We start from the raw sequence: 20,310 nt of genomic DNA, 5'->3' as shown, positions 1-20,310 counted from the left end.
TGCTTTCTGCCGTCAGGTTGGATGGGAGTTAAATAGACAGTGCCTGGGCCACAGGACAAGGCAGCTAGAGCCTTTTTTATATGGACGCTGCAAATTTCTCTTTACTCCTCACAGCAAAGGACCTCTACTTTGTTGTGCCTGATGTCCCAGGTTGCAGGAAACAAGGACACTGACCACCCACACCCCTTGCAACACTAGGGCTGCAGGCAAACCGGTCTGATCAGTGGTTCGATGAGTCACCATTCCTTCCGATACCCCACCACTGTAGGTTTACAGTCATTTCTTTTTAAGGGGGTTTTTGAGACATCTTACTGTGTGGTTGAGGTTGGCCTTAAACTCAGAATCCCCCTGCTCCAGTTTCTCCAGTGCTGGAATCACACAATGAACTCCCAACCCCCCAGCCTGTGGGTTTTGGATTCTTGGGCCTGCTGACTGACATGTTGGCAGCCACGCATTTTCCTGTCTCCGGACTGTTGGTGTTGACTCCTTTGTCCTTGTCCCTATGAGCTTGTCTCAAAAACAGATTTTTAAAAAATCCCTCATATGCAGTCACTATGGAGTGTCATAAAAAAAAAAATCCCCTATCATTGGGGATATTGACTTAAATGTACATGATCTACCGTCATGCAGTTAAAACTCAAATTTCTTAAAACCAAAAAACAACAAAAAAAACAAACAAACAAAAAAAAAAAACAACAACAAAAACCTGTTATCTTGAATCCAAATGACCACACCAAACAGCTCTGAAGCTCACCATAGAAAGCACCAAGTGCACAGGATTTTCTCAGAAGCTCATGACAAACCTGCTGAGGTAATGACTGTTGTTTTATAGAGGGACAAATCAAAAGCATCCACATTATTTCATGTGTTTTGCTTACATGTATGTCTGGGTGAGGATGTTGGATCCCCTGGAACTGGAGTTAGTTATAAGCTGCCATGTGGGTACTAGGAATTGAACCCAAGTCCTCTGTCAGAGCAGCCGGTGTTCTTAACTGATGAGCCCTCTCTCCAGCCCCTGCTCCCACTTGATCTAAAGCTGCTGAGCCCTCTCTCCAGCCCCTGCTCCCACTTGATCTAAAGCAAACTGATAGCATAAGGGCCAGGCTTCCTTTATTAGAATTTATTACAGATGTTAGAAATCAAGAGGCACCACATTAAGACGTTTTCCTACTGTGAAAAGCCAGCACGGAACCGAGTTGGGCCTACACTCCAGGCGATGGAACTCATGTTGAAGGTGAGCAGACCTGCTCTTCGATCCGTGCCCCCGGTGGCTCACTTCAGCCTCTATGTAGATACAAACTTCCCTCATTTCTTGATTTGTTTTCAAAGCGAGGGAGATGTGTGGGTTTGAGACAGTTCAAAAAAACCAAACTGTTGGGGAAGCTAAGCCAGAATCTGATGTACACACAATTGCCCCTGCTCTTCGGCCAGTTGCCTTGAGGAGGTCAGAGACAAAATGTAAGGAAGAGGCACAAGTCCAAGCAAGGAATAGGCACATATGTCCCCCACTCACATCTCAAGCAGCATATACCTGTGTGTGTGAATCTGCAAACCACACCTGCTGACACGAAGATGCCGGGATGATGGACAGCAAGGACAGATGGGGAATCACTAAGCAGTCAAGGCAGCTCGCCTGTCAGGCTGGTCCGGCGTGCAGGGAGCAGGGTTATTCTGAAGCAGTGAGTCGAACAGTGTTTCTCTTTTTTATACCCATAAAGCTTGTATGTTGACTGTATGCTAAGCACATACTCACTCCAATTCTATCTCATTTAAATTTCTCTATCTATGTTGCAAAATGGAATACGCCATCACATTACAGTTAGATGTTTTTATTCCCAGAGTCCTCTGGAAACGGCAGCTCTCTGGCCCCCAGCACCTGCTTAGCCCCTAGTGAGCAGCACCACTGAAGCCTGGTTTCTGTCTCTGAGATGAAAGTACACATATCAGGTCCATGAATCGAGGCTGTTACCTGCTTCAAGCTCTGGAAAGCAGAATTGATCATAGATGCCGGGCACTGGTGTCTCCCTGCCTGGGAGCTGAATCCTGTTGGCTTGTTCTTGTCATGCCCAGCATATACAGAAAGAGAAAGTGCCCTGACCAGCTTTTGAAGGTGTAAGACTTAGGTTTGGAAGGAGAAATAGCCACTTCTGCATGAAAGTCTCAGTACCTCAGGCATAACTGCAAGTCATTATGTAGCCCAAACCAGCATAAAACTCAGTGACCCTCACACCTCAGCTTCCCAAGTACAGTGCTGACATGACAGGTTTGAACTATGTATTTTTTAAATTTTATTTTTCTTGGATATTTTATGTATTTACATTTCAAATGTTATCCCCTTTTCTCCCCTCTCCCATTCCCACCCCCCAAACTACAATTTTTTTAATGATTTTTTTTTCTTTTTTCTTTTTTTCAGAGCTGGGGACTGAACCCAGGGCCTTGAGCTTGCTAGGCAAGCGCTCTACCACTGAGCTAAATCCCCAATCCCTTATGATTTATTTTTACTTTTATGTTCCTTGGTGGTTTGCCTGCATGTTTGTGTGAGCATCGGATCCCTCAGAACTGGGGTTAGACAGGTGTGAGCTGCCATATGGGGGCTGCGAATTGAACCTGGGTCTTAGGGGAGAGCAGCAATGATCTTAACCACTGAGGCATCTCTCCAGCCCCCAGGGCTTTTTTTTCTTTTTTAGACAGTCAGTAAATAGTCCAGGGTGGCTTCAAACTCATAATCCAGCCTTGGCCTCCAAGTGCTAGCTAGCATCATACATACAGCAGGCTCTCAAAGCTCCCTTGTCATCTGCAAGGGTCCTTGAAGAAGCATTTGCTTAGCTGTGCACCAGGCCATCCCAGCCTCTTGGAGGAGCACGAGACCACTTCCTCGAATTAAGGCCATGTGGTGGGGGAATTTCAGGCCTGAGGCTTTAAGTGATCCAGACAAGGACTAATCAACGGGTAGAGAATGTGAGTTTGTAATTCCAGAATTAGGAAGGATAGACAGACATATCTCTGGAGTTCACTGGTAAGGCAGCACAGCTTATTTGGCAAGTTCTAGACCAGTGAGAGACTCAATGGAAGGAGATGGCCAGCTCCTGAGGAACAAAATTGAGGTTGTCTGCTGACCAGCACACACACACACACACACGCACACACACACAGACATACACCACAACTTACATGACAGTTACTCTGAGAGATTATGTCATAATAAATTGCTTCTTACGTTTAACACATGCAGGACAACGCAAGCCAGCTACTGTTCTGGTACTGATAAAGCCGGACAAGGGCCAACCCATCATAGAGAACCCGATGTTATGGCTTCAAATGTAAACCTGGCGATTTTATAACTTGCAGATAGATGAAAGTATTCAAGGGTAGTTTTTGCTATTTCATTTCTCTTACAGTTTTGTGTGTGTGTGTGTGTGTGTGTGTGTGTGTGTGTGTGTGTGTGAGAGAGAGAGAGAGAGAGAGAGAGAGAGAGAGAGAGAGAGTGCTCCCTTGTGACACACCACACAGGTGAAGATCAGAAGACACCTTGCAGGAGTTGGTCCCCTCTGTCCACACATGGGTCCCAGGAACAGAACTCAGATTGTCTGGCCACGGTTGGCAGGAGCTTCATGTACCGAGCCATCTCACCAGCTCCTTTTGTTGTTTGTTTTGGGGACAGGGTCTCATCATGTAGCCCAGGTTGGCCTTAATCTTTGCTCCTTCTGCCTCTACCACCTGTATGCTGGGACTACAAGTGTATACCATGGCTCCCAGTCCTCAAGATTAATGAATCTGATTTTTCCTCAAAGGATGTATACTCTAGACTTTACAATCTAATGCTTCTACATGTTTTTGACCGGGCAGACTCAGCAGTGAAACCCTTAAAAGGCCTGTTTTAAGCAACAGGTGAGAATGGCTGGCATGTCCCACTCTGCTGTTCTGTTTTTTAAAGGTATCAGTAGTGGATCAAAGCGGGCCATTTCCCTGTGGCTAAAATCACACTCTCATTAATCTGAACTCTTTTAAAAGAGAAAGCTCATTAAAATCCCAGCCTGACCCTGGGGAAATGCCCAGACTCAGTCAGTGTTTACACTCTCGCTCCTCATTCTCAAACATCTTAGACAAATCCCAAGGGGCTGCGGCTGGAAGCCACTTGCTGCAGATGACCTAGTGTCAAGTAAGTAAAACCTAGTTTCAAGCAGAAAATGCCAAGGAGAGCAGGTTGAGGAGAGTCCAGGAAACATCACACTAAGGAACGGCCACAGAATTCTGTACAAGGATGCTTCGGTCCCATAGTGGATGTGGCCATGGGGTGCAGAGAGTACTTCTGTCTGGAGAATAGTCACCCAGCTCCTAAGTCATGGCTTTTGAAAGCTTTGAGGTACATCTGCTTCCACATCCACAGATGCAGGACTCAGAGGTAGTAAATATGCATGTATAAGGCCAAACCTGTTCTGTAAAATCTGTAACAGATTGAAGGTCTAAAAAAAAAAAAAGGAATTTGAATGGATGCCAGGAAGTCATGAGCTCAGTGGAAGGACATTATGTGAAAGACTCTCACAACTGTCTCCCCCAGTGTGAAGGAGCCTGGGTATTGAACCATCTCACTTCCACTGGAGGAAAGAAAGAACCATGGTGGAAAGTTAACAGAAAGGTCTCTGTCCTCCATTTGGGTTCCCAGTATCCTGGAGACCCCAGGATGTGAGTCCTGTCTGCAAAGGTCGGCGAGAGAAGCCCTGATACTGTCTGTTCATTCGGACAGAAAGACACTTGCTTACATCTCAGGACAGAAAAAAAGAAAAACAGGGGGAAAAAGAATTCATTAGGCTGCATCTTCAACCCCCCACTCCCCCAAAATACCACCCCTAAAAGGGCAGTTATAATGTCTCTGCCAGCTGCAAAGACTGTCAAGAGTCAAAAAAAGGCAATACAAAAGTGAATTTATACCATAGTAAAACTACTTCTCCCCTCCCAAAAGAAATGGGTCCCATCCTCCCCTCCCCAGCCCTTCTCCTCGGCAGTGATCCTGTGGACAGTTATTCCTCCATTTGCGCCCAGGCCTCTTCCGCCTTCTCATAGTACTGGTTGGCTAGCCGGCCCTTCATGGCTTCCATTGCTGCCTCGGCTGCCTGGGTGTACAAGTCTCCTGAAAGAGAGCATAGTGGGGGACAAATTGGTGAGCCTCTTGTCTCCATCAAGCTAGCAAACCTCATCCCACCCAAAAACAGCAACTGATGTTACTATAACAACCCAAGCTGCATGGTCTAATCCAAGTCTCTGGGGGTAGCATATGAAGAGAGCTGGCTGGCCAGAGCACTCTTCTATTCTCCGGCGTTGCTGTGGAACTCAAGAGCTTGCCTGCCAGGCAAGAGCTCTACCACTGAGCCACACCCCCTCCCTGAAAAAGGAATTTGTTTGTTCAAGGCAACCAGTCTAAATGACAGCTCAAAACTGAGAAGTAAGACGACCCAGGCTCAGTTCCCAGTAACCTTATGGGGCAGCTCACAAGTGCCTGTAACTCCAGTTACAGCTGGGGGTCCAACACCCTCTTCTGGACCCCACCGGTCTGTATACATACTTGGCATACATTCACACATACATGTACATAAAAACAATAAAAAATCTAACATGTCCATCAGATTACAGTAGATACAACACGGTATATTCACCGAGTGGCAGATTATTTAGTAATAAAAGAATTACAGTACTAAAAGATGGAACCGTTATAAGATAATAGAGTAAAAGTAATTCAAGATTAACAACAGAAAAGAAATCCGTGTGCAAAGATGACTGCTGGCAGCTTGATGCCCTGAGTTCAGTCCCTAGGACCAACATGGTGGCAGGAGAGAGCTAATCCCACAGGCTGTCTCTGATCTCCACACGCACACACACATAGATGACAAAAATATTTTTATATAGAAGAAATGAGCCAGGAAAGGTAGCGCGTGCCTGTAATTACAGAATAAGCTGAGATACGTTTGTAACCAGCTGGATTATACAAAACCTCGTCTCAAAGCAGAGAGCGAGGAGGTGAGACCCTACGTAAAGGAAGCCAGACACGAAAGGCCACATATTGTGTGATTCCAGTTGTAAACTGAGTCCCAGAACAGGCCAATCCTTAAGGACAGAGAGTAGATTAGTGATTACTGAGTGGGGATACTGGATGTGACTGCCAACTAGTACAGGATTTCTTTTAGGGTGTGAGATTGTATAAAGTTTGATAATAGTGATGGGATATGAAATATTATGAAAATTTTAGCCTCATTTTTAAAACTGCAAAACCTGCCCAAAAATTCTAATACATAACTACCCATCACTGGGGGGAGGGTGTTTCCAGGATCCACCAAGCATAGCAACATCTGCTCAGGTCAGGGAGTGTGTCCTATTTACATGTAACCTATGCATCTCCTCTTTGCTTCAATCATCTCTAGATTACAGCCAAACGCAATGCGGGTGCCACGTATGGAGATGTGCTGTACTCTCTAGGTGTTGTGGCTTGAACGGAATGTCCCCCATAGGCTCACGGCTTGAATATCGGTCCTCAGCTGGTGATGCTCTCTGGGAAGGGTAGAGCGTTTAGGAGGAAAAGCCTTACAGGAGGAAGTATGTCAGCTTTGAGGTTTTATAGCCTGCCCCACTTCCTGTTTTCCCTCTCTGCTTGTGTGGGTAACATCGGAACATCTTGCTTCCCAACTCCTGGGACAGTCTCTGGCCCCTGATGCCAAGCTTCTGACCACGATGGACTGTAAGCCAAAATCCCCTCTGGATGCATAAACCAGAATAAATCCTTTCTTCTTTAAGTTGTTTTTGTCAGGGTAGCCTATCACAGCAACAGACAAGCAACAAACGTGGAGAAGAACAGAGGAAAAGTCTACGTATAATCAAACACAGATGCAAATAGTTTGCCTTTTTTGGGACAGGGTCTATGTAGCCTGAAACTTGGCATCTTCTCTCATCGGCCTCCTCAGGGCTGGGTTTACACGTGCGCACCATTGAAGATTTATTTTATTTATTTATTATATATAAGTACACTGTAGCTGTCTTCAGATACACCAGAAGAGGGCATCGGATCTCTTTACAGATGGTTGTGAGCCACCATGTGGTTGCTGGGAATTGAACTCATGACCTCTGAAAGAGCAGTCGGGTGCTCTTAACCGCTGAGCCATCTCTCCAGCCCAAGTGCGCACCATTGAAACAAGCTTTACAGGTGAAATGAGATTCCATCTCTAAATCATTGAATGAATGAATGAATGAATGAATGAATGAATGAGTACATGCATGAATGAATGAATACATAAACAAACAAACAAAGAATTAAAATAAAAAGGTTTGGGACTGGGGAAAAAATGGTTCAGGAGTTAAGAGCAAAGGACCAGGACTAGAGTGAGTTCCTGGCACTCACATTAGGTAGCTCTCCACCACCTGTAACTCCAGCTCCACAGGATGGGTTTCTTCTGGCCTCCTCCGGTATCTCTCTATCTGCCCCCTCCACCTCACTGCCACAAGCTCAAAACAATGAAGTAAATCTTGCTAGGCATAGTGTGCACACCTCAAGTCTGCACTCAGGAGGCAGGTGGATCTCTCGCCAGCCTGACTTATCCAGTGAACTCCAGGCCAGCTATGCTGTAAGTCACACTGACTAAAGGAAAACGTGTCATGGCTGGAGATGGCTCAGCAGTTAAAGCATCTGTTAGCTCTTGCAGAAAAACCAGGTTTGATTCCCAGCACCTGTGTGGCAGCTCTGACTGACTGTTAACTCCAGTTCCAGGGGATCCAACTCTCTTCTGGCCTCTGAGGGCACCAGGCACACACATGTCGGTAAACACTCAGACATATAAAATAAAATATGATACGGTAAAATTAAAATGTTCATCTACATACCAGGTCCATAGAGCCCCCTACTGTGGGAAAACGACCTATCTGGTAACTTGTCCTAATTCCAGGGGGATGAGGACTATAGACCTTCACCAGCCCTACCCTGTGAGCCTCACCTGATCTTTGGGGGTTCTTGTCCAGTCCAAATCCACCGGTGAGCAACATCTCTGCCTCCCTGGCCAGCAGTGCATACTGGGGCTCGTCCTGTATTCCGTCATACTCCCCGCCTTCATCGCAGTCCGTCGTCTCCAGGGCCGTGTTGTACCAGTGTAAGGCTTCCGACCAGTCTTGACACCTTGCCAGGAGACACGGAGGGGAGAAGGATGTTACCATGGCAATGGGGTGGGAAGGCAGAGGACCACTGAGCTGGAGGGGGGAAGCCTGGGATCCCAGTGGGACCACTACCTCTCATCTGCAAACTGTAATACCAAAGGCCACCCACCGCATCTAAGATTCACCTTCATATTGGAGGCTTTTTATGTTTATGTTTTTTTTTTTAAATTGGGTTTATGTGTCCCTGAGTGTGTCCATCAGTGTATACGGAGGCCAAAAGAAGGGAGGAGATCCCCTGGAGCTGGAGTTGCACGTGGTTGTGAATATCCTTGCGTGCTGGGAACCAAACTTGGATCCTCTGGAAGAACAGCAAGTGCTCTTGACTCCGAGTAAACTCTCCAACCCCAGATTCATTCATTCATTCATTCCTTCATTCCTCCCTCCCTCCCTTGCTTCCTTTGGGCTTTTTGAGGGTTTAGCTGTGTAGCCCTGGCAGTCTTGGAACTTGCACCATAGACCAGGCTGGCACTAAATTCAGAGATCTGCCTGCCTCTGCCTCCTAAGTGCCACCACCTCCAGCCTCAGTTTCTCTATTTTTTTTTTCTGGAGCTGAGGACAAAACCCAGGGCCTTGCGCTTGCTAGGCAAGTGCTCTACCACTGAGCTAAATCCCCAACCCCAGTTTCTCTATTTTTAAGGAATCTTCCTGTAACAAAGCTGGCATGGTATCACAGCTCTCTCACCAACGGAAGGAGAACACCATGGGGAAGGGTGACACTTATCTAGGACTGTACCTAAGTATCCAGTGGCCCGAGTCCTCGCTGTGCTGCCCTTTACCCCAGTGGCAGAAAGGGTGGTAGATGAGGGACAATGCAGAAGCCTCTGAAGCACTGGCTCTCAGTCTTCCTAACACTGCGACCCTTTAATACAGTTCCTCCTGTTGTGGTGACTCCAACCATAAAGTTACTTTTGCTGCTACTTTATAAGTGATTTTGCTACTATTATTCATTGTAATGTAAATATCTGTGTTTTCCAATGATCTTAGGTGACCCCTGTGAAAGAGTCATTCAATTCCAAAGGGGTTGTGACCTTCAGGCTGAGAACTGCTGCTCTAGAACCATTTGAACTAACAGAAATAAACCAGACCCCTATTTATTTGCTAACAAGGTCTATGTAGGCTGGCCTTGCTTATGAGAGCCCACGCTTCTGCCTCAGCCTCCCAAGGACTAGGACATTAATATCTACCACCACAGGGAGCCAGCCCGTGCTACGTCCCCCTAGGTTCTGCCTGTGCCGGCTGGCCCTGTTCTCCACTGCAGGAGACGGTCTTACTGGACCTCCAGCTCTGTAATCTACAGTAACACACATAAGCCAAACTACCAAGAGGACACCTAGGACCCAGCCAAAGCTTCATAACAGGTAAAGGGGACACGTGGCTGGGTCGTAGGCAGCATAGCAGGGTTAGAATAGATGTGAACCCTGCTCAGCTATAGTGCAAGAAGTTTATTAATAAATATACTATGTCTCCAGGTCACTATTTTAGAGCAAGGGTGGGTACAGAAAAGCCCCAAACTTTTACAAACAAGAGCAGAAAAAAGCAGTCAAAAATCACCCCAAACTCTATTCTCTATGGACAATCACACTGAACTGCATAATATTTCTGATTTTTTTCCCCTAAAGCAAATCTTTACAGATCTTGGCCAAACAGCTGCCATCTACTGCAAGCTTTCTGTGTGAGGCACTTCAGGGAAGGTATTTGGTCTTCATGGGTCATTTGCGATAGATGCCATCATCATTCTTATCTCACCAAAGGAAGAAACTGAGGCCGGGGAAGTAAAGTAACTTGTTGAAGGTCACTGGATGGGTAGCAGACAGAGCTAGAACCCATGTTTATCATGAATGAAAGGAAAAATATCTCGAGTGGCCCAGATTATCCCAACATCATCAGGAGACAGTCACAGTACCTGTCTGGGCTGAGGTTCAGGCCGGTGTCAAAAGCTCGAGCCACTAAAATCATGGACTGCCTGTCACCAGCTTCTGCGGCCTTCAGGAGGTAATCAAAGCCTTTTGTCTTGTTCTCTTCTGTCTCCTGTCAAAAAGGAAGGGTACAAACAGCAAATGAGTCTATCTTTCTCTCTCTCTCTCTCTCTCTCTCTCTCTCTCTCTCCCTCCCTCTCTCTCTCTCTCTGTGTCTGTGTGTGTGTGTGTGTGTGTGTGTGTGTGTGTGTGTGTGTGTGTGTGTAAAGGGCTCTCTTGTCAATCTCCAGTTTCTTCAGTTGTAAGAGTTCTGAGCTGGGACTGCCACAGAAAATGCCCATGGCTTTTAGTGTATTGATAGACTTGTCCAGCCATCCCCACCATGGATTTATGAAACTAAATTTCACCCAGGAGGTAGTGGTGCATGTCATTTAATTCCAGCACTAGGGGGGCAGAGGCAGGAGATCTCTTGAGTTTGAGATCAGTCTGGTCTACAAGAGAGTTCCAGGACAGTTGGGGCTAAACAGAGACACCCTGTCTTAAACAAATCAAAACAAAACAAAAGCCTGAATTTTTATTATGTTTACTTATTTACTGTGTGTGAGTTTGCATGTGTCAGTGTGTGAAGGTCAGAAGACAATTTTATGGGCGTTGGTTCTCTCCTTCCACTGTGTGGGACCCAGGGATTGAACTCAAGTTGTCAGGGTCTATGGCAAGTGCTTTTACCCACTGAGCCGTCCGTCTTGCTGGTCCAATTTCAGAATACCTTAACCAGTTCAAAAAGAAATACCATACTCCACCACTCACAAGCTTTCCCTATAGCCTTCTTTCCATTCTATACCAGACAGAGGCAATGGCTGGTCCATTTTCTGTCTCCATGGACTATGGCTATGCCACTCACATGGCTTCTGCCACACAGGTTGCAGCATGACTGTACTTCATTCCTTCTCCTGATCAAACACTATTCCACTCCACCGTCCTCATCCACTCATCCACTGAGGGGAGAAGGCAACATTGCTGTGGCGACATTCATGTGCTCTCATGCACACAAACGCAAATGGATAAGCTGGTTGTTTTAGACAGGGCCGAACCTGTTAGCTCGAGGCTGACTTGGAACTCACAATCCTTCTGTCACAGCCTCCCGAGTACTGGGATGACAGGGTACATCACCATGTCTGGCTTTGGATGTTTTTCTGGGGAGACTGTAAGAGACAAGGATTCTCCCCAGAGCCTCCAGCAGGAGCACAGCTGACACTGGAACCCGGAGTGTTTCTGCTGCTCTCACAGTGTGGTAATCTGTTGTGAGAGTCTCAGGAAACTGGCACATTTATAAAACTAGACTTGAGTAGCAGTTGAATGGTTAACTTGCTATTTCAGAAAGTGGGAAAATGGCCCTGGAGGTGTGGCTCAGTGGTGGAGAGAGCTTACCAGGCATTCTTACCAGGCAAAGCCCTGGATGTCATCCCCAGGAAAGGAGAGAGAGAGAGAGAGAGTAAGAGAACAGGAAAGGCAGGGGTAGAAGGAAGCAGGTAATGAATAAGGAAGAAAAAGGGAAATTATTAGAAGTCGGCAAGATGGCCTAGCAGGTATAGGCATCTGCCAATAATCCTGACAACATAAGTTGATCCCTGGGATCCACAGGGAGGTAGGGAATGCATTCCTACAAGTTCTCATCTGACCTCCATGTACATGGTTTGAGATATACACAAACACACACACATATACACACTTACATTAAAAATATGACAATAATGCATTACTTGCTCAAAAAGCGAAACAAAGGTCCCTGGCCCATTCTTCTCTACCTTCTGCTAGCCCGAGAGCCACAATCAGCTCTGAAAAGGGCTATGCCTGAGCCTGTGTTGAGTCTGGTTTTGTCCAGTCCTCTATCCAGTCACAGTCTCCACGACAACAGGTCAGACACACCCACCAGACTCTCAATTTCTCCAAAGCTTTTCCAGGCCCTGTGCACTCAACTCTTTCTTCCTGTACCCAAGGACCTGTACAGCATCTCTAGCATGTCACCATCCTGACACTTCAGCTTCCTCCTGGCCGGCGCTTCAGCCCCAGCTCCTACCCCATCTCACCCCACACTCCAGCGCTAACGGCCTCTGTCGCCATTTTGTTTCTCATCTCTGGGCATGAGTCTGAGTGTGCATGGTTTCTCTAAGAGAGCTGCTCACCTCCCACACTCTGCCTAGCTCATTCCCACCCCGCCTTTCTGTCTGTCTCACATGACCAGCCCTCTTCCATCCATCCCTGAATGAATGAGAAGCTACTGAGTGCCCGCCTTTGCCCTAGCTACAATGTGGCTGAACACGGTCAAGAGATAAACAGACCCATCAAAGACCCACACGGGGCTCTTCCTCATTTACTCCCAGGACGTCTGTTTCTCCTAACATATCCTGTCATTTATTGCATGGACCTGGGGCTTGTCATTTCCCACTTACTGGCCAAAGATAGAGATCAATTCTACCTCTGAAGTGATTGACCCCAAACTTAATATCAGAATTCGTTATTTCGAGAATCAGATAATAATGGGTATTGTGGAGCTGGCCTTTCCTGTACATGACAGGTGTCAACCATCCTGAGACACTTGTCATACACATAGCCCAGGCTGGCCTCAAACTCCTGATCTTCCTGCCTCAGCCTCCTCGATGCTGGGATTACAAGTGTGAGCCATTATGCCTGTCTGCCTATAAAGTCCTCCAGTTGGAGCTGGGCAGAGTGGCATATGCCTATAATCTCAGCACTCAGGAGGCTGAGGCAGGCAGACTTCTGTGAGTTCAAGGCCTGCCTGGTCTGCATGGTGAGTTCCAGGGCAGCTAGAGCTGCAAAGTCAGGCCCTGTCTCAAACAGACAAAACAAAACAAAACAAACCCTCCCGTAGCAACCTAAGTGACTGACTTGCTGAGTCCTTTACTTCGGGTTGGGTCCACACATCCTCTCACCTCCAGAGAGACATCAGCCAGGATGTGGTGGGGCAGCTGAGAGTACATGAGGCCTAGGCCCACGATGGCCTCCAGTTCTCCCAGGTCGGCTGCATGCTCCAGATGGAAGATGGCAGACTCTTGATCCCATTCCTCATCCTTCTCGCAGAAGCGCCCGCCCTCGTGGTACCGTACCATGGCCAGATGGACCTGTCACAAAGACTTGTGTTGGTCTGGCTGACCGAGAGGCCAAAGCCATGCCCAAGAGCAGCCCAGCCAGCCTGTGAGAAGTGATTAGTAGAGAAGAGTAAGCCCTGGGCTTGGGAATGGGCATCATCCATACCTTCCCCAAAACAGACTTCCCGATTTTCCTTCCAAGGTCCAGAGCATTTAACCTTTGCACTTCTAGGGCCACGGCCGAGGGCCTGGGCAGGTGCAGGCGGGAGGGATTGAGCAGGTTCCACGTCTCCACACAGACCTGATGGGAGAGAAGTGACAGGCAGGGACTGGACGTGCTGTCACAGAAGCAGCCAGGACATCAGGAGGCTGGCTGGCAAGGGAGGGGGCATAGGAACCCTGATGACATCAGATTTTATTGAACAAGTGTGGCTCCAACTCCTTCAGTTTGTTTTTGACAATTCCAACAAGAGTTTGCTATGTGGTTGGGGTGGACCTTGAACTCATGATGCATCCTTGGCTGGCCTCCTCCTAAGCTCTTCCTCACACCAGGCACCTGGAAAGTCTGACTCCCCCAAGGTCACTTGCTCTCTCTCTGCAAATTTAATCAAGATGAAATTTGCAACATCGATGAGGCACGTCACAGAGCACGGGCAGAACACCAGCAGCAGCTCTGTCCCACTCCAGGGTGAGAAGGCTTCCGGTGACCATGAGCAGAGGACAAAGATGCTGGGATGATCAGGCTTATAAGGTGCCTCTGGGAACCAGGTGTTAGGTGAGGAAGGACTCTAAGGGCGGGAGGGACCCAACTTAGTAAACATGGAGAGGCGTGAGGCTCACAACACGTTTGAAGATCAGAATAACAAGAGCAGTAGGGCTGGCCTTTCCGGGACGTGCTTGATACCCTTTCACACACACAGTGGCTCAAAGACAACTGCACTGGAAGTAGTAAAATTACCCTCAGCCTTCATGTGTTAAATATGTATGAAACATGCACAGTGAATCTCATGGTCTGACTTTGGGCCGAACCTCAAGTTGTCTAACTGTATATATACATGCAAGTATCCTCCCTCCACCCAAGCCCCCGTTATTTTTGTTTTTTTTTTTTAATCTAAAATCTGACGTTGGAAAGATTGTTCAGTGGCTAGAGTATTTGCTGTACAAGTGTAAGGAGCGATCTCCTACTCAGAAGCCTGGTAGGAGCGACAGCCTGCCAATAATTACAGCCCCTTGAAAAGCTAGAGGCTTGATCCCCAGAGCAGTATGACTAGTAAGACTAACCGGATCAGTGAGCTCTGGGTTTGATTGAGAGACCCTCCCTTGAAGAATACAGTGTAAGGGTAATAAAGAATGATTTCCAGTATCAACCTTGGGTTCCATATATATACCAACACACAAAACCTGCATAACACACACATACACACACATGCATTCACACACAAATGTACACACATGAAGCACTGAAAACTAATCAGAAATCCAAGACATTCCGCAGCTCAGGCATTTCGGATAAGGAGCACATCCTGGAGTGGCAGGGTAACCTGAGGAAAGTCGCCCAGGACTCCGGGTTTCTTATACGAACGATGTGATGAACAACTTGGCAAAGATCCCTGGGCCGTGGCGAGGAGAGAGCAGCAAAGCTGAGGCCTTCCTGTCAGGCGCTCTAACACCTGAGCTGTCCTGTTACTTTCTCCCAAGACCATCATCTTTCCCCTTCCCAGGAATCCCTTGGTACCCTGCTCAGGACACGGCCTCCAGCCTGCCCTTTGTAAAATGGACGTGCATGAGGTGAAGGGGCAGGCAGTGTGTCAGAAGGAAGGCAGGGCAGGAGAAGAGCCGGAAGAGGCGGGCCTGTTCCTACGTATGCATACCCGTCCAGAGCTGCCCAGGCTGTCCTCATCAGATTCAGGCCTTCGGTTGCCATTGGAGTGGCCCTGCAAGGGAGCAGAGACTGAGTGACATGGGGGAGCCAATTCCTGGGGAGTAGGACCTCTCCCAGAACCCTCCGCTAGTCCTGCTCCCCATGAAACTAGAACCTTCCTGCATGGAGCTGTTGAGTTCATAGTCTTCCGTCTCTGTGTGAAAAGACTGACTGACCCCAGGGTACCAGAGTCGGCGTGAAGCCACAGGGGAAATGGTGCTTAGTTTTTCCTCTGGCCAGGTCTCTGCACCTCACCTTCCTCCCTGCATCTGCCTCAATCTGGAATCCGGTTTGCTGTCTTACTTTTATATGTTCTCAAGGACAGCTCTTGTTGGTCTGTTAGCTTTTTATTCTTATGGACAACAAGTGAGGCAACAGAGGCCTTTGGTCTCAGGGTCTTGGGGTGCTTACGTGTTCTCGGGGCTCAGGATCATCCAGGTCACTTCGCTTCTCGCTTGGATACCCACTGTCCCCACTATTCTCAGAGTCCTGCAGAGAGAAGACGATCTTAGGGCTCTACTGGCATTCCAGTACCTGGTGGCAAGGACACAGGGACATCCTAGTCATCTGCTTCCCCTCCTTTGTTTTGTTACCTCATTTAGCAGTCTTCCTCCTGCTGGTCAGGAGTCCAGAGAGCAGTGGTGAAGACCTTAGGCCCTGGAACCTGACTCTTGGACACAAGCCCTAGATCCGCTGCACAGCGGCCAAGATCGGGGCAGCTGCTCCACTTCCCTGAGCTTCAGCCTCCTTGGCTGTGGGGATTCGTGCTAGTGCCTTCATTGAAGGTGTTATAGTTTGGTACAAAATGCACCTCCAAAGGTCCCTGGCTAGTTGAGAGGTAAATGGATCCTGAGAGCGCTAACCTCATCAATGAGTCCACAGCTGAATGGGGTGTTACTATGTGGGGCCTGGTTGGAGGAAGGACTACTGAAGCAGGTCTTCAAGAGCCTTTCATCCCCAGGTCCGGTGGCCTCTTTGCTGCCTGTCTCCCACCCCTGTTTCCTGACCACCATGAAGTGAGCAACTTCTGCCACTGGGTTCTGTCTCATCACACAGCATAAAAGAAGCCAAACAACACGGGGCTGAAACCTAGGAAACAGTGAGTGAAATACGCGGGGCTGAAACCTAGGAAACAGTCAGTGAAATACACGGGGCTGAAACCTAGGAAACAGTGAGTGAAATACACGGGGCTGAAACCTAGGAAACAGTGAGTGAAATCAGTCTTTCTTCATTTACTTAGTCTCTGTTCTCGTTTTGAGACAAGGGCTCATATAGCCCAGGCTGGCCTCAAACTTACTATGTCGACAAGGATGACCTTGAACTTGTGAGCCTCTGGCCTCCACAAGTGCTGGAACGGCAGGTGTTCACCAATATACCCAGTTTCTGTGGTACTGGGGATTGAACTCAGGGCTTCAAGCATGCTAGGACAGCACTCTCTCTACCAACTGAGACCATCCCCAGCACCCATCTAATTCTAGATTAAAATCTATTTGTAAAGGAAATAAGAAAAATCTATCTCATTCATTCTGGAGTTAAGTAACTAATCAAAGGCCGGAGAGATAGCTCAGAGGTTAAGAGCACTGAGTGCTCTTCCAGAGGTCATGAGTTCAATTCCCAGCACCCACATGGTGGCTCACAACTGTCTGTCACAGGATCTGATACCCTCTTCTGGTGTCTGGAGACAGCAACAGTGTACTTATATACATAAAATAAATAAATCTTAAAAAAGGAAGAGAAGAAATCAAAGCTCTTTAAAATACTATCTGATCAAGGTAATGATTCCAAACAGATGGCAGCCAGGCAGCCTCCCTCCTCCCCACTCACCCGGTGATTGTCCATGCGGTCATGGTCTCTAGGGCCCATGTTATCGAGGTCACCAAACACTGGCCAATCTGAGCAGGGACAAGCAAAGGTGATGTAGGGCGTGACACAGAGCTGCACAGGACCTGCCTTTAGCACCTGCACCAAACTTCAATATGTAGCCCAACTCTTGGTAATCCTCCTGTCTCAGCTGACCAAGTGCCGGGGTTACAAGGGTGCACCACTATGCCCATCATTTTACTTTTGCTTTTTTTTTTTTTTTTGGTTCTTTTTTTCGGAGCTGAGGACCGAACCCAGGGCCTTGCGCTTCCTAGGCAAGCGCTCTGCCACTGAGCTAAATCCCCAACCCCTTACTTTTGCTTTTTAAAGAGAAGCACAACATGGGAAAAGGATTGTGGCACCAGTGAAGAACTACAGTTCTTTCTCAAACCTTTCTACGTCTGCCCCTTGATAGTCACTGTGCCTCTGCGCGTGCACAGCTGTACATATAACATGCTGACCAGCACATCAACTCTGAAGACAGTGCAGAGGAGAAGCCACCTGTCTATGTGGGGCCCAATGTGTGGGTAGCACATGGCTGTCAAGCCAACTTTTTCCTGGTTGTCACCATTTTCTGTCTCCTGTCCTAAGCAAGCTGCAGCCTACATGTCTGGCTGACCTATTGTTATTGTTCTTGTTGTTACTGTTTGTTTTTTTTTGTCAGGATCTCACTATGCAGCTCTGGTTGTTGTGGAATTCACTATATAAACCAGGCTGGTCTTGAACTCACAGAGATCCACCTGCCTCAGTCTCCCAAGTGCTGGAATAAACCCATGGCCACCACACGCAGCAGGCTGACCAGTTTTATTAAGTCTGCAGGCTGGAGAGAAGTCAATGGTATAGAATAAGCCAAAACAAGAATGAGGCCTGTGTTCAACCCCCAGCATGCACTTGCACGCACACAATTCATAGAAATGGCTTTACATTTCTAAATAGTTTTTTAAAAACGTTTAGATGTTCAAAGAATGCCTCTCTCCAGTGGGCTATCTTGCCAGCCTCAGCGTTGCACTTTGAGCTTGTGGATATAATGTTAACAGATTTCCTAATGCAGAACAATTCTAAGTCAACCACAATGGGCTAGTAGTCTTTACTTGTTGGTGCTTTATTTTTTATATTTTTAAGCCATCTGGGCTCAACTGTTTCATTTCTTAGCATGTACTACCTTGTGCCTGCCCGCTATGATCATAATATCCCAGGGACTGAACTATGACTTACGGAGGTGGTCCAACTTCTGGCTGTGTGGTGTGGCTGAAGACGGGGAGGAAGGCAGAGAGTCAAAGGTCACATCACTCATGTTCTCATCCCCAGAGTTCTCTGACAGGCGAAGGAGCAAGGGGGGCCGGCTGCCAGAGAGTGTCCTTATGCGGGGACTCCCACACTTCTCCTCTGTCCCCCTCAAGATGGTCTTGGCTGATTGCTGGGGACATTAATGGAGAATTCTCGTCACGCAAGCATGCTATAGGGGACGGAGGGCCCTAGAAACCCTGAAGCCTTTTTATCCTTGGCCTTTATACATGCGTAATGGGGAATCTTAAAAATAAATCAGTTCGGCTGGGGATTTAGCTCAGTGGTAGAGCGCTTACCTAGGAAGCGCAAGGCCCTGGGTTCGGTCCCCAGCTCCGAAAAAAAAAAACAAAAAACAAAAAAAAAATAAATCAGTTCAGGATTAAGCCTATGGTACCCAAGAAGGGGCAAATGGATAGATCTCAAAGGGGCTACCACTCTGTGTTTCCTAAAGCACTGGCTGTGCTCTATAGACTTGAGCAGGAAGTATACCCCTAAGTATACCCAGAGGCCAAAACTGGTTTTTGCTAGTTGCCTCCTAAATTGGTTCTTGTAAGAAGAGTAAGCTAGGTGGTCCCACAGTACACACTGAGCAGGCCCAGAAGGCCAGGTCTAGTTACTCATTTGTTAACACACACACACACACACACACACACACACACACACACACACACACACACGTTCATAGGTACCGGAGTACATGTGTGCACAGGTGCACATGTGCAAGTGTACGCAAGTACACACACATGCATGCTCCCTGTAACTTCTGTTTCTGCCTCTTTTCCCCATTCTGGTCATAAACAGGCCACAACCAAGCTAATGCCATCCCACAGCAAGCAGGGTCTGCCTTCTTAGTGGCAGGACCGGCCAGTCGAGCAAATTGCCTCTGAGTACTCACCAACAGCTTGGTGCTCTGGTTCACGGCATCCTGCTCCCGTGGGGAGAGGTCAAAGGGCGCAAGGCCCATGCTCTGGCAAATACGGTTGCAGGCATGAGAGTAGAAGAAGAGAGCCATTCCCCGGACACCTGCAGGCAGAACAGGGCATCTTACTTTTGGGCAGTGACAAAGGACAGTGGGGACAGGACAGGCGGTGAAAAAGTGCTAAACAGAAGGGGTTGTGGATCAGACAAGCCAAGTTCCCACATGTGTAATCTTTTTTTTTTTTTTTTTTTTTGGTTCTTTTTTTCGGAGCTGGGGACCGAACCCAGGGCCTTGCACTTCCTAGGTAAGCGCTCTACCACTGAGCTAAATCCCCAGTCCCCCACATGTGTAATCTTACGGAAGGCCCAGTATGTCTCAGTATGTTCCCTTGGATGTAGAAAGAACTAACTGTTTAGGGGACACGGTCCCTGAGAAAGGACATGGCTGGCTCTCCCAACTTACCAAGGTTACCATCTCCAAAGTCAGTGCCTTTCTCAGTGTGGATCTGTGGGTCAGTATAAAGGTCGCCCACACCCTGGATGTCCACTACAATCAGCTGATGACCAGAACGTTCAAATGTGAAATGGCTGAAGGCCTATGTCCAGGCAGGAAGAGAAAACAGTTGTAAACAGACTAGATGGGGGGCTGGGAAGAAGCTGGCCAGCTGCTGTGCCAGAGGCTATAATACTGAGGTCAGCCCTGTTGAGGGTGCTCTCTGTAAGAAGAGTTTTATAGAGTAAAAGCCACAAGAAGGATGTCTGGGTTTGTCTAATCAAACCAACTCTGCAAATACCTCAGGGATTCAGCCTTGGAAGGTGGGGATCCAGTCATCAGAACAAGCTGGCTAGAAAGACTAGGCCTATCAGTGAGCTCTGGGTTTGACGGAGAGACCCTGACTCAAAGAATAAGGTAGAAGAATGATTAAGGATGATTCTCAGAATCACATAGGCCCAAACACATGGAAATGGAAAAGGGCAGGGGAGTCTTGTTTAGGAGCTGGGCGCACTATTCTGTGGTAGGACGGGTGCCTACCATGTTGCAGCCCTGAGAGCATCTATGTTCCAATACACATAAGGAGCCTTTGAGGATGTAACGCTCCACCCACAAGGC

General features: G+C 47.7%; 1 protein-coding gene across 5 annotated transcripts in view; it reads right to left on the bottom strand.

Moving 5' to 3' along the window:
* Positions 1–1,093: 1,093 nt before the first annotated feature.
* The window catches only part of Eef2k (eukaryotic elongation factor-2 kinase), a 63,629-nt gene continuing 44,412 nt past the window's right edge, over positions 1,094–20,310 (bottom strand). For 4 of the 5 annotated variants that reach the window (XM_039101738.2, XM_006230157.5, XM_006230158.5 and 1 more), the window contains 11 exons: positions 19,663–19,795; positions 19,177–19,304; positions 18,210–18,411; positions 16,959–17,026; positions 15,546–15,623; positions 15,085–15,147; positions 13,380–13,514; positions 13,058–13,246; positions 10,094–10,218; positions 7,974–8,152; positions 3,399–5,128 (listed from right to left, as the gene is read on the bottom strand). In XM_039101738.2, the coding sequence (XP_038957666.1) occupies positions 5,019–5,128; positions 7,974–8,152; positions 10,094–10,218; positions 13,058–13,246; positions 13,380–13,514; positions 15,085–15,147; positions 15,546–15,623; positions 16,959–17,026; positions 18,210–18,411; positions 19,177–19,304; positions 19,663–19,795 (1,410 nt within the window). In that variant the 3' untranslated portion in view covers positions 3,399–5,018. Of the gene's footprint in view, positions 5,129–7,973; positions 8,153–10,093; positions 10,219–13,057; positions 13,247–13,379; positions 13,515–15,084; positions 15,148–15,545; positions 15,624–16,958; positions 17,027–18,209; positions 18,412–19,176; positions 19,305–19,662; positions 19,796–20,310 lie in introns of all 5 variants that reach the window. The other variant, NM_012947.3, reaches the window with a different exon arrangement.

The sequence above is a fragment of the Rattus norvegicus genome, chromosome 1 (assembly GCF_036323735.1).
Source record: "Rattus norvegicus strain BN/NHsdMcwi chromosome 1, GRCr8, whole genome shotgun sequence".
Classification (NCBI taxonomy): domain Eukaryota; kingdom Metazoa; phylum Chordata; class Mammalia; order Rodentia; family Muridae; genus Rattus; species Rattus norvegicus.
Note: the sequence above shows the minus strand (reverse complement) of the source record. Positions and strands in the feature narration are given on the sequence as shown.